The sequence below is a fragment of the Elephantulus edwardii genome, unplaced genomic scaffold, assembly GCF_000299155.1.
Source record: "Elephantulus edwardii isolate Elephantulus edwardi_28Jun2011 unplaced genomic scaffold, EleEdw1.0 scaffold00020, whole genome shotgun sequence".
Classification (NCBI taxonomy): Eukaryota; Metazoa; Chordata; class Mammalia; order Macroscelidea; family Macroscelididae; genus Elephantulus; species Elephantulus edwardii.
The window spans coordinates 25,964,543-25,978,159 of NW_006399770.1; the positions used below are offsets into that span (position 1 = coordinate 25,964,543).

Consider the following 13,617-nt stretch of genomic DNA (forward strand, 5'->3'; position numbering starts at 1 on the left):
TATATTTACACCATTCTCTTTCACAGAATTATGTACTAATCTCAGAAATTTTAAGTCTCCTCTGAATATTGAAAAAACAAAACAAAACAAACTCAAACTCAATACTTTAACAATTTTCAAAATTCGTATCTACTACTCTGGCTGTTTGCTCTTATATTTGGCAAAATATAAACTCCGTTTTAAATAATACATATATAAAACAGATGCTTTGCGTCATTTTATATTATGCTAAATATAAAATGCAGCTAGCTGGCTATTCCAGGATGCCCCAAAGTGATTGCTGCTTTGTTATTACTAGTGAATTGACTAATTTTTCATGTGAATTTTCAGCACAATGATGTCTCCAAACATTCATGTAATTACCCTATGATGACGCGGCAATTACATAAAGATGACATCCTTGCATGCTTCTGTTTCATATAAACTTCAACATTAAGCAGGAAACTAGAGCATGTGTCATTCGTGACCTTGGGCAATCACTGCTAATAAGCCCTGCTAACAAGCTTTAGATCAGAATGAAACACAGGGCTTCACAATTGCTTCTAAACATATCTCAAAGGTAGGATGCATTATTTTTAATTCTCCTTGAAACTTAAATCAGGTAATCAGAGGTCTCTTATACAGAACAAAGCAAGCACAAGTCATTTCTAACATTTCTAAATAAATTTTAATATAACTTTTTAAACAAGCCTTCGAAATAATTTCATGTCATCTTTCATGTTTGGGGTTTGTGCAGTTTTTTGGGGGTTTTTTTAGTCCAAAGTCCTATACATTTCCCTAGTTTTATGGAATATGATATGATTTTCCTAGGCTATCTGCTAGGGAGCTCTAGTGGCCTAGTGGTAAGAAATTGTGTTGCAATCCCAAAGGCACATTGTTCAAATCCACCAGCTCCTCTACAAAAGGAGGATGGGCAATCTCCTATGCGATTACTTCTGAAAACTCAGTGGAGGGTCAGCTATGGGCCAGTTCTGACTCTATGGTACACACAACAAGAAGGATATCTCCATGCATAGACTTGGTGGTACAGTGGTTAGGTACTCACCCACCTGCTTCTCTGAGACAATCTGCTTCCACAAAGATTTACAGCCTTGCAAGCCCCATGGAGCAGTTCTACTCTGCCTTTCAGGGTCACTAAAAGTCAGGCTTGACTCCATGCGTTTGCCTTTTGTTGGTAGATTATTTCCACCCCCCCCCCAATGGCCATCCATCGTCAGCCATAGTTTCATAAATAATAGTTTCTTTTAAAAAGTATCTGTAAAATGGAGAATAGATGGCACATTTCTTCTTTTATAACCATGACTGAGTAACATAAACTCTTCCTATGATGATTCCCAAGATTAACTTTGTATTTTATTTGTTCCTTTTTAATTTGCTAATCTTGCTTCCATTTTTTCCAGCTAAAGTCCTAAATATTAATTAATTGTTATTAGCTAATGGATTAAATTAGAATGCAAACTCATATAGGCCAGAGGTAACATGGCTTCCAGGCTAATAATTTTTTTAAATAATATTTTTTATTTTAATAACAACAACAACAGCAACAATTGTGATTTTAACAAAAGTTTACAGAAAAGTTAGATTTTCATTCATTCATTGCTGCATATTTTACCCCCTCTCCCTCCCTTCCCCCTTCCCAAGTTGACTTTTTTTTTAATACTAGCGTATTTACAAAATTTGAGTACTTTGTTTTCAAGAACAGATTCTTCCAATTTCCCCCACTTCCCGCAACCCATCAAATTGTGCAACTCCATGATTAATCCCCCTTCCCCTGCACATTCACATCCCTCTGCTTCCACCCCCCCCAACCCCTTAGATCCTTATACTCATTCTACAATAATTATTTTATACAATATTTGTCCTTGTGGGATTGAGTTAGCTCACTCAGTGTAATGCTTTCTAGTCCCTCCTCCATCACACAGGAGCAATGATTTAAAATTATTACCTAACCTGGCTAATAAAATTTTAGTGACTCATTAGCAATATATGTACTTTAAATAAAGAAATGCATTACCACTTTGGTAGTGATGCTTATATATAGAACACGTATGTATAGATAAACAATTTTACAACCATAACAAATTCAAATCAAAACTCATTACCATCAGGTTACTTCTGACTTACAGCATCCCTCCCTGAGATCTCTGAGGTTGTAAATCTTTATAAGAGGAGCATGCCCATTTTTCTCCTTCAGAGCAACTGTTGCATTTGAACCATTGGCCTTTTGGCTACCAATGCCAGTAATCCTTATAACAAGGTTTCACTTTGAAATACTTTTAAATATAGTTACTATACACGCAGATATATATTCATTCAAATAAAAAATAGCATGTTAGAATAAAATCCTTATTAGTAAGTCCATTCCAAGCCAAAGAGGAAAGAATATTTTTGTTTATTTGGTTTTATTCTTACTTATACATATCACTATTAGTCTGACAAATATTTGATTAGAAGACCACAAAACTTAAAACAAAATGAATTATTAAACTAAAACCACAAGTCTAAGGTGCTCCTTTCTTTGAAGAAATTATCTAATTAGTCTCAATGACAAAACCAGAAACAAATGCCCAGAGCTCTCCAAATGGTTGAACATCTAGCATTTCATTGTTTGTCTATTATGCTAACTTTGAATTCTATTACCTGATTTCTCAGAGATTCTTTTGACTGGTTGATATGATTTGTGTTTATCTTTATTACCAAGGGTAACTCTTAATGGACCCACTTCAAAGGAAAAGTAACTGAGAGGAGTTTAAAAATTTTCCCAAAACACAATGTAGTCATGAAAAAAAAAAAAAAAAAAAAAAAAGCTTTGAACTACAGTTCGAAAAACATGCGAGCGAGATTTCTTATTTTCAGGCAGATGAAAATCTCAGGAATTCCTATCTCTGCTTTATGACTTAAGGATTTTCCCCCCACTAGAAATGGGGGTGGGGGGAAATTCTATAGAAGAATGCGATTTACTTTTTATTACAGTCACTCATAGTGTCTGATAACAGGCATTATAATGACAATTATATGCCTAGATTATCCCTGTATTAAAGTTCATTTGAAATTACAAAATGTATGTTTATTTCATGATTGTTAACCCAGCTTGCAGAAAAAGCTGCTGTGACTTGCTTAGCAGATATACATCAGGGACCATCAGAGAGCACTGTGTCCATAAATAAGTTAAGGTGCTGTCCCAAATCATAAAGAGAAACTGCCTTTGAATGGGCAAAGTGCATTCCTACCGCACTTTAAAAATGTTCACCGCTTCTCCAATATTGAATGTAACGGAGAAGCCCATTTGAATAATTTAAAATAGATTTTACGCTGATGGCATATTGATTTACCCTTGGTCTGAAAACTTCTCCTGGTGTTCATTAACCTATCTTTAAAAAGGCCCTAACAAATGGAACCTCCATTATGATCTGTTAGCAGCGAAGAGCCTGATGTATTATTTCCTCAGAAGTTTTCAGTCGGTTTTCTCTCCTGTCGTAAAAATGGCATCTTGGAAGGCCAATAAATAAATGGAGCTGAAATGGCCTTATTTGCCAAAACATTTCATTAGTGGACATCTTCCTTTAAGTAAGCGATGACTTTAAGTAAGTAACGCACCTGTGTTGATACCTATACGCCATGCGGACTTGTCTCCAGCCTGTGTGTGTTGTCTTGTTTCTACAGAGTGTTATTGTAACCCTCTGGGCTCAATCCATGACCGTTGTAATGGCTCAGGATTTTGTGAGTGTAAGACTGGAACGACAGGGCCTAAGTGTGATGAGTGTCTGCCAGGAAATTCCTGGCACTACGGCTGTCAACGTAAGTAACGCTGGGAGCTGCCCTCTGCCTGCTACAGCATGGCTGATTGTGCTTGTCGAGGCCAATGCGCACAGCTTCTCAGAGAAAGACCCAAACTGCTGACAAGCTTTAAAAGTTATCTCATGCCTCAGCCTCTGCATAGGAGAGCAATCTATCAGCTGTCCGTCCAGCTGGCTTCTTTGAAGCCGGTCTTCACCCCTTCTGATGGCTGAAGCAACTTTCATTGAAATATTGTACGTAGATCCATGTACTTGGTCAAACTATAAATTAAGAGCCACAATGGGGACCTGATTTGGAAAGACTCACCACAAAATGAAGGGTGATGTGTCTGTGGTTTAATATATTTCTTGAACAGAGAGCTACCCTGGAGCTCCAGAGTTCATAAATTAAATGATATCTAAATAACTTATTACTGTCTTTGCTATCATACCCATTACAGAATCTTAACCAAAAACCTAAGATAATGAATCCAAGATATATTTAAATGCCAGAGGAAAATAAATGGTAGAAATCAATACTGATTTTTAAGCCTCTGAGGTTAGGTACTGTGTAGTAAGCCTTATACTCAATGCCGTGTGCTTTGGTCTCATTTCTCCGTGGATGATGAGGCCTTCCTCAAAGCTTGTCAAGGCAGGAGGCAAACTGAGGCACCAGAAACTAACATATCTAAGCAAAAGCTACTTTCTGTCTTTTTTTTTCTTTTGCTTTTTAATTGTGCACTAACTTTTCTTGCTGTGTAGAGTCCACTTATTAATATTAAAGGGTGGCAAAACATAGCCTCCAAAGCAGCACAGTCTGACAGAAAATGCTGCCAAACATATGCAATGGTGGCCATCCTGTAATCAATGTTTTTGAAAGTTAAAAAGAGAAATTTATATTAATATCTCTTCCAAACTCTGAACTCATTGCTGTTGAGTGGAAGTGACTTATAGCTAAACCTCTAGCAAGTTCTTCAAGTCTGTAAATTGCTCAGGAAGAGATGCCCATCTTTCTGCAACAAAGCAACTGGTGGATTTGAACTATGTGACTTTGGATTGACAGTACAACTCCCTGCCCAGTAGGCCAGCAGAGGTCTATAAACATTAGTAACTTAAAATATCAAAAATCCTATCAATCTGCATGTAATTTTTATAAAAATAATAAAGGAGATACCATAACTTTTTCAAACTTTCTTCAAAATTTGGCATGTTTTACACTTACAGAATATCTCGACTCTTGTTGAATTGTGAATTGAGTTTTGCTGTAATGTGAGGCTTGCCAGTCACAGTGTCCACCATACTAGACAGTGCAGCTCTAGAGTTCTTCTGATTACTTTTTTTCACTTGGAAAAAAAATCAACATGAAGAAAACCATCTATAGCCAATTTCTATCAGGGCAATATAAATGATCTATCTGCTACTTGTCTGAAATTTGTAGTTGTCTGGCAACAAACTGCATGCACTTCTACACAATGAGTTACCAAAGTGGAACTTAATGTTATAATGCCATAAAACATGATGATAGCTGGGAAATTTGACATTGCATAAGCCAGAGTTAGCATGTGAAAGTGAAAACACTACAGAGCTAGGACTCAAACAGATGTATGCATATCCATGTGTATTACTGCTTTATTCACAATAGCAAAGAGATGAAATCAACCCAAGTGACTATCAACAAATGAATGGTTAAAAAATGCTACATTTATGCAATGGAATATTACACAGCATAAAAAAAACAATGAACTTGTAGAAGATTATACATTTGGAAGCTTGGAGGACATTAAGCTAAGTGACTCAGTCACAAGAGGACAAACATTGCATAACACTGTTGTTGTAAAATAAACAGACATGGGGGAAGTTGGGGAGAGAATGGTATTAGAGTGGCTAGATAATGAACACTGCATCAGAGCAGCTGAGGGGAAGAACTGTCCAAAAGGAATACATGTTTGGGCATTATATGTACGACAGCAATCTGGGACGAGTGCTTTGCAAAGTGGTTTGGGGTATGATAAGAGGAGGGGCAGGTAGAAAATGTTCAACAATTGGAAAAATATGATATATTTTTAAAAATAGTGAAAAGAGAGCATCATAGAGGATCAGATCATGAGAATGTGGGAAACATACCCACTGTCATCTGTGGATTAGGCAAGTAGGTAGAAGTCTTGCCTGCTCCAGGTTCCCAGAAAGCACTGGTTCTTAGAAGGCTGGGTGGAGTGGTGGATCCCAGGATATAGGAGAAGTTATCAATCATTGGCGTCTGGCAGCAGGGCCAGAGGAGACCAATAGTCAGGAGAACAAACAGATAAAGGGTGGAAGGCAATACCAAGATTGAGAGCAAAGTGTAAGGAGACATAACTGACAAACTTCTCAGACAGAAAGTCTCCTGTAGGATGACTGCTAAAGCAGGATCTGAGTGGATTCCTAGAAGGAATGAAAAGGCATCAGGGAGAAAGAGAAATTGATCAAGCCTTGGGAAGAATACACTTCAAGAAAGGCCTTGGTCTAAATTCCCTGTATTAATTACTAGAGAAGTATATAAAAACATGTAAAATTTGGGTGAATATTTTCCTGTTTGCACATGAGTAATTGGATAGAACTGGACTTCCTCTGTAAGGACTACATGATTTGCCAATCTCACATTCTTATCTTCAGGATCAATTAGTAAGTGAATTTTTATTTTGAGTGTTTATTGAGCACCTACTATGCTTAGACATTTTGCGTTTCTACTCTGGGGAACTCTGGTGGCTTTGTTGTAAGAATCTGTGCTGCAATCTTGAAGGCCCACAGTTCAAATCCACTGGCTGCTCAGGATAGAAGGATGGGCAATCTCCTCCTGTGCGATTAGTGCCTCTGAAAACACACTGGAGGGTCAGCTATGGGTCAATTCTGACTCGATGGTACACAACAACAAACAACAACTCTATAGATGAAGAGTTCACAGACTGGAGTGAGAAGTTGCCTTATGACCAATAGATATGATAAGAGGTAATGAGAGCAAGGGAAGAGGTATACATATTCTGTGACGAAAGTTAAGATGAGGTGGAAGGCTTCCTGAAAAGATGATAATTAAATTTTAACTAAGTGCTAGTGAAGTTTTCCAGGATTAAACTTCTTGAGAATGGAATATAAGCTAGAAAACTATATTCAGAAATCCCTAGTAATGTTTATGTGGTATAAGACATGGAGAGAGAGAGAGAGAGAGAAAGAGAGAGAGAGAGAGAGAGAGAGAGAGAGAGAGAGAGAGAGAAGAAAGTAGAGACCAGATTGAGTGGTCTCTTAAATGCCAAACTAAAAATATTAATTTCGCGGATAAACATGGGGGACTAGTTATAGAACTCATCACATGGCTTTATGCAGAAGAATGAGAGGATAACATTTGGTTTTAGAAATATTATTCTACTTAGAAAAATTCTGTAAGGAAAGGACTGGAAAAAGATGAGATTGGACTTGGTGTAAAACTTGAATATGTTTCAAACATACTTTGGAAGACTCCTTGTTGGGTTGGGTTTTTGGTTTGTTTTTTTTTTTTCATCCTTTAGACCCACTCACACAGAACTGATATCCTAAATTAAAATAAAGAAAATCTCAGGTACTCCCCAGTAAATGGTGCCAACCCCAAGTTCCTACCCTTGGGATCTCTTTGACTACTCTCAATGTCCAGTAGGTAAGAGTAACATCTATCAGAGTTAGGTGCCTCCAGCACCTGTTATAGTGATAGAGCAAGTGTCAGATATGATTAGTTTGTGCTTATTGGCTTTTAAGTATTTTTCACATCACCTCTAGGTCCACATACATCTGAATCCAGTAAGAAGTGGCCCTATAGTCAGTAACTCTAGACACACAGATACACTAACTTCTGCTCAGCCTCAGTTGGACTTATTCTTGATTTGGCCACATTATGAGTGGCAGTCATAATAAGATGTCAACCAGAAACCAATGTCAAGAAGAAAACAATGGTGGACAAGGGCTAGCAGCATCATTGGTAATAGTGCTGGTTTCTGTTGTTGTGTACTTTAGAGAGGAACCGACCCATAGCTGACCCTTCAGCGCATTTTCAGAGGCAGTTAATTGCAAAGGAGTAGATTGCCTAATCTTCTCTCTCAGAGCATCTGGTGGCCTTCAACAACATGCTTTCAAGATTGCAGTGAGCATCTTGCCACTAGGCCACCAAAGTAATACTGGTAGTAGGCAAATCTCCAGAAAGCTGTTGTCTGCAGTAGGTATCAAAACAGAATCTTAAAGATTCAGGCACAGGGCTCATTCCCTGAGAGGACTAGCAAGAACACAACAAGGAACTGCAGTCAAAAAGGACATGGCTTTGCAGATAGATAGTAGAAAAAAAGACAGCTAGTGACTGGTTCTACCACTTAGGACCTAGAAGTAGAAAGGATAAAATGAGTATGTACTTCAGTTCTGGTATCATGTAGACCTAGGTTTGAATCTCACTTCTCTCTCTTACATGGAAGCAGGAGTAGCATCCACTTCCTAAACAACATGCCTCTGGAAACTCTGAACTTTGATAAATGACGATAGTTATAGAAAGGCTTCAGGCCTTTTATTCATAGGGTTGCTATGAGTCGTGCCCGACTCAACAATAATGAACAACATCTCTCACTTGCTTACAAGGGGTACTCTGGTGACTTAGTGGTAAGGAACTGAGCTACCAAAGCAAAGGTACGGAGTTCTAACCCACCAGCTGTACCATGGTAAAAAGATGGTAAGTTTCCTCCCATGCAGTTTATTTCCTCTGAAAGGTCAGCTACAGGTTGGTTCTGACTCAATGGTTCACCACCCACCACCACCACCACCACAATAACACTTACTTAGACCATTGAAGGGTCAGCTACAGGTTGGTTCTGACTCAATGGTTCACCACCCACCACCACCACAATAATACTTACTTAGAAGAATTAAAAGAAACTACTTAGACTCTTCAATCCTGCTTTTCATTTAAGAGTAGTACCCAATTTATGTAATAATTGTGAAGATTCAAGGGCAATGATGAATGTAGACTTCTTGGTATATGGTACATATTCAGTTATTATTAGTTATACCCAGAGATGTGCCAGTGAACTAGGCAAGATTTCATACTCAAAAATTTCTTTTTTATTTTAAAGATAGAACTTTCACTAACATTGGTCACTAAGGAAGTATTAAAGTATGGAGCTAGTGGTTTCTGAATAGCCCCTTGATTAGAGCCAAGGGTGATTCTAGAGACTGAAGCAAATCTGACCCCAAAAGCAATTGTGTAGCTTTGTCTGGAGAAATTGGAGAATTCCGGGTTCCTCAGCAAACTTTCTGTATTCAGGAGCCACAGAATGTCTACTCCATAAATGAAACCTGGTCTCTGATATAAAAGGTGAAAAACTTGAAAACCAAGAGGGTGAATGGTTTTAATACAGCATGGAACAAGCAATTCAGGAAAGCAACAGAAATAAAAAAGATTCCAAGGAACCATGCAGAATCAAACTCACTGTGGAGGTTGCCTAGTGGAAGAAGAATGACATGGTGAGAAGAAAAGTTGCATTCTCTTTAAATGTGCCTCTTAAAAATGATGGTGTCAAGTTCAGAGAGTGAGGTAGAACTTTGTAAAAAGAAAATAGCATTGCCTGCTTCACATAAAACACAAAAGGTGGACTTCTATCAAGCAGCAATGAAACAATTGTTGCATGCACCAAAACAATGGGGAGAGAGGGAAATGTGTGCTTTTTGGTTGAGAATAGAAAATCATATGTGGAACTACTGAATCTGTTGAGGATATATTGTCTCCTTGGAGAATGTACATGAGATTTAACGGAACAGCGTTAGTGACGCTTTGTCTCACATAATGTGAGCATGTTGTTAGGAAGGCTAAGTTCTTGGAAAACGACATCATGCTTGGAAAAGTAGTGGCCAGTGAAGATGAGAAAGACCCTCTGTGAGATGGATGACACAGTGACTGCATCAATAGGTTGAAGCACAGCAGAGATTGTGAAAGTGACATAGGCTCATTATGAACTAGAACTGACTCAGGGGCACCTAACGACAGGCACAATGACTATGAAAATGAAGAATTATTAACTATTTTAAACTAATTTATGTAATTACTAAAGGTACTTTCAGAACTTACAATCTGAATGTTTAAAAGTCAAAAGAGTTAATGGCATACATTAAATATTATAAATTGAGGAAAAAATCCAGAGTGTTTATAAACTCAGGGGGTCCAGAGATAATGTTCCTGGAACACGGCATAGAGTATCAGAATACGAGCTCCTGGAAAGATTCTGAATTTATACTAATAAGAACACAAACCAATATGTTTGGTAAGAGGCTCAGGAGCCTGATCAATAAGTTTATAATTAAATTTTAATGGAATATAGTTGAAATACTCTATATCCATAGAGCCATAAAATCCATAAAAAACAGATATTGTAGGTAACCAGAGAGTTGTTCTGTTTTCGTTCTTTCTAATCAATTTGAGTGATACTAATACTTGAATTGACTAGAAGGTGCCAAATTAGAACAACTCTGTGGGAAGAGATGCAGAGGGGAAAGAGAGAAACAGATGATTTTGAAGAGCAACTCAAGAAGGAAAACCAAAGTATGATAATGGAATATGGAAAGAGCTGGAGTCTGAGAATAAAAGGGGAGGAGCTTGCTTGGAATTTCTCAATTTAAGAGAACTTAACTTAAAAACATATCCCAGCCTGAGTTGTAATTCTGAGAGATCCTATTGTCGAAATCTTGAATAATCTAAGGAACATCAAAAGACGATGGAAGAAATACACAGACTCGCTGTACCAAAAAGAATTGGTTGGCGTGGAAATAAATATTTCAGGAAGTAAGATATATGATCAAGAGTTGATGATAATGAAGGAAATTCAAGCTGTGGTGAAGGTATTGGCAAAAAAATAAGACTTAGGGAATCGATGGGATGCCATTTGACATGTTTCAACTGACTGACGCAGCACTGCCTTTGCTCACCAGTCTGTGCCAGAAAATTTGGAAGACACTTGGCCAACTGACAGGAAGAGATCCATATTTGTTCCCATTCCCAAGGAAGGTGCTCCAAAAGAATGTGAAAATTATTGAAAAATATCATTAGTAAGACATGCAAGCAAAATATTGCTGACAATCATAAAAAATACCACATAGAATAGTACATTGAAAGAGAACTTACAGAAGTTCAAGCTAGGTTTAGAAGAAGCAGTGACATCAGGGATATTATTGTTGATTTCAAACAGGTCTCGGCTAAAAGCAAAGAATAGCAGAATAATGTCTATTTGTGTCTTATTGACCACGCAAAGACATTTGGCTATGTCTTGTCATAACAAACTATGGTTAACATTGAGAAGAATGGGAACTGCAGAATATCTAAACATGTTCACGTGAAACCTAGACCTAGACCAAGAAGCTGCTGTCTGAATAGAAAATGAGAACACTGCATGATTTAAAATCAACTAAGGGTGCATCAGAGTTGTATCTTTTTTCTGAACCTATTCAATCTGTATGCTGAGCAAGTCATTTGAAAAGCTGGACTCATATGATGACCATAAATATAGACATCTAGTAAAAGACTTACTCTAAAATTGCTGACTTACACTGATGAAAATTCCTTCACCGCCCCCCCCCCCAAAATAGAAGTAGTAAATGAAACTACTAGCACTACTAGTTGATAAGGTCACATAAGAGAACGAAGATCATAGGAAGTTGTTGTCTAATTGAAGCACATATCAAGAGCTCTGGATCTAGGCCTCAGAAACATTTTAAAGCAGCCACCAGTGACCTAGAACACAGGAGAGTCTTCTCACTGGTGAAGAAATTTTTCTCTGAAAATTAGTTGAAGCAGCTTGAAAAACATGATTTGTAGGTAACAGATGTCAACCGTTGCTTGGAGGGTTGCTAATAACAACTGGGCTTGTTGCTTCTGGAAGACGGAACAGTGACCAGTAGGTAAAAGAAAGGAGGTGGATTTCCATTTAGTTTTTCAACATTTATTCTGATTAGTGAAGAGTTTTACTGGGGACTCAAAGGCACACAGTTTTTATCCACCAGATGCTTCACAGGAGGAAGATGGACAAACTCCTCTCTTTTGATTTACTGCCTGTAAAAACCTTCTGGAGGACCAGCAGTGAGTTGGTTCCAACTCTACAACACACAACATTTATCTGAGAAGACACCAGAGTGCTGTGGGTAGCTGTAAATCTCCCAGACTCTGGAAAAGGTAAATGAAAACTGAATAGGCTCCTATGAATAATGCTTTCTGAGACCGTCAGTTTAAATACAACGTTGGATAAAAGACTTGAGGGCATTTTCAAATTTCCTGCCCCGATTTTCAGAGATCATGGGACCAAGGGAAAAGATTATATATATATATAGCAAAGGTACTCAGATGAGATTTAAAAACAAACATTTGGCCACTTAGCTTATAATCTATCTTTACTCACAGGTCTCATGTCCTCATAACTCTTACAAGTCACATTCTCAGTATTTGCTTCTTGTTCCCAAAAGTCAGAGACCTAAGACTTCTTTCATTCCAGAGATCTAATTGGTTCCCAACACAGTTCTACTACTCTGCTTCAGGAGGTTTTGTTTTGTTTTTGGTTTGTTGGTTGATTGGTTTTTTCTGATACACAATTAATTTGGCAGATCTGACAACATACGATCATTAATGTGATGCTCCAAGTTGCATCTCTGAGATGAAGATTATACTTCTCAGACAAGTACCTTGAGCCTAACTTATAATTTTTCTATAGACTCTAGTCGCTGACTCTTGATATTTGCTGTGTTGCATAAAAATGTCTAGTTTGCAATTCACCAGTTGACCTCACATGTTAAATCCCATGACAGGTGGCATGTCATTTAAGCAAGGATGTGTCTGTGATGCCTCAGAGCTTGCACAGTCCCAGACATGTGATGCTACACTTTTGCCTCCTGTTTATGTGTCACTAAAATGTTTTTCTCATTAATAAAATAAGTGATATCACTAAATTCAAGCCTTTCATTTCTTTTGTAGCCACTTTCACAAAAGCATCATTTTTCCTGGCTGAGCACCACATACCTAAGAGATGAAAAAAGAAATACTTAGAGAAGGGCACTCGAAGTTTCTGTTATACAACTCCTAAGCATGAGAAGGAAGGGCTTTTTAAACAGAACCAGGCAGAGCCTCCCAGAGGTAATTTAAAAAGGAAAACATTAGGAAGACAGGAGATAGAACATGGCAATTTGTAGGCATTGCAAACATGTGAGGTAGTTCTCCTGGGGAGAAAAAGGCTTCTTTTGCCAACTAGAAGATCAAGCTCCAGAGTTACCCCCAATTGTGATATTTCTCCTGAATCAGCAGGAAGAAGCCAAATCACTTGGTCATACTAATAGACGTTATATTCCATATCCAATTCCTGTTTACTCTTGATTCTTAATAAAATTTCTATTTGGAATTGTCAGAGTGAGTCCACTGTTCTCAAATACATCAGGTGGTAGGGGTGGAGTTAGAGCTTTATGCTGTCTTGTGGTTGATGTGGGGGTGACATAGAGTCAATTAGGAACCCTAGCGATCCTGTGAACAACAGATGGAAACCTCACCATATCTTGTGTCCTCTTCACGACCTCTCCTATGTTCGAGCCCACGGTTGCAGTCACCATCACAGAAATATGTATTTGTGTGACAGCATCAATTCATGTCATGTCTTTGAGGGTCATTTTCTATTTTACTGACCTACTTTTCTCAACTCAATGTCTTTTTATAAGACTGATGATGCCTCCTGACAACATGCCCCAAAGAAAGTACTTTTACTCTTTGACTCTTCCCAGTACTAATAGTTCATTTTGAGCACAAGAGGCCAATAATGATGGAGTCAATTTG

General features: G+C 37.9%; 1 protein-coding gene across 1 annotated transcript in view; it reads left to right on the forward strand.

Annotated features, from left to right (window-relative positions):
- Positions 1–13,617, forward strand: part of NTNG1 (netrin G1) — a gene marked incomplete at its 3' end in the record, with an annotated part of 569,354 nt that overhangs the window by 492,341 nt on the left and 63,396 nt on the right. The window contains exon 6 of the mRNA XM_006882463.1: positions 3,664–3,798. Within this exon, the coding sequence (XP_006882525.1) occupies positions 3,664–3,798 (135 nt within the window). The remainder of the gene's footprint in view (positions 1–3,663; positions 3,799–13,617) is intronic.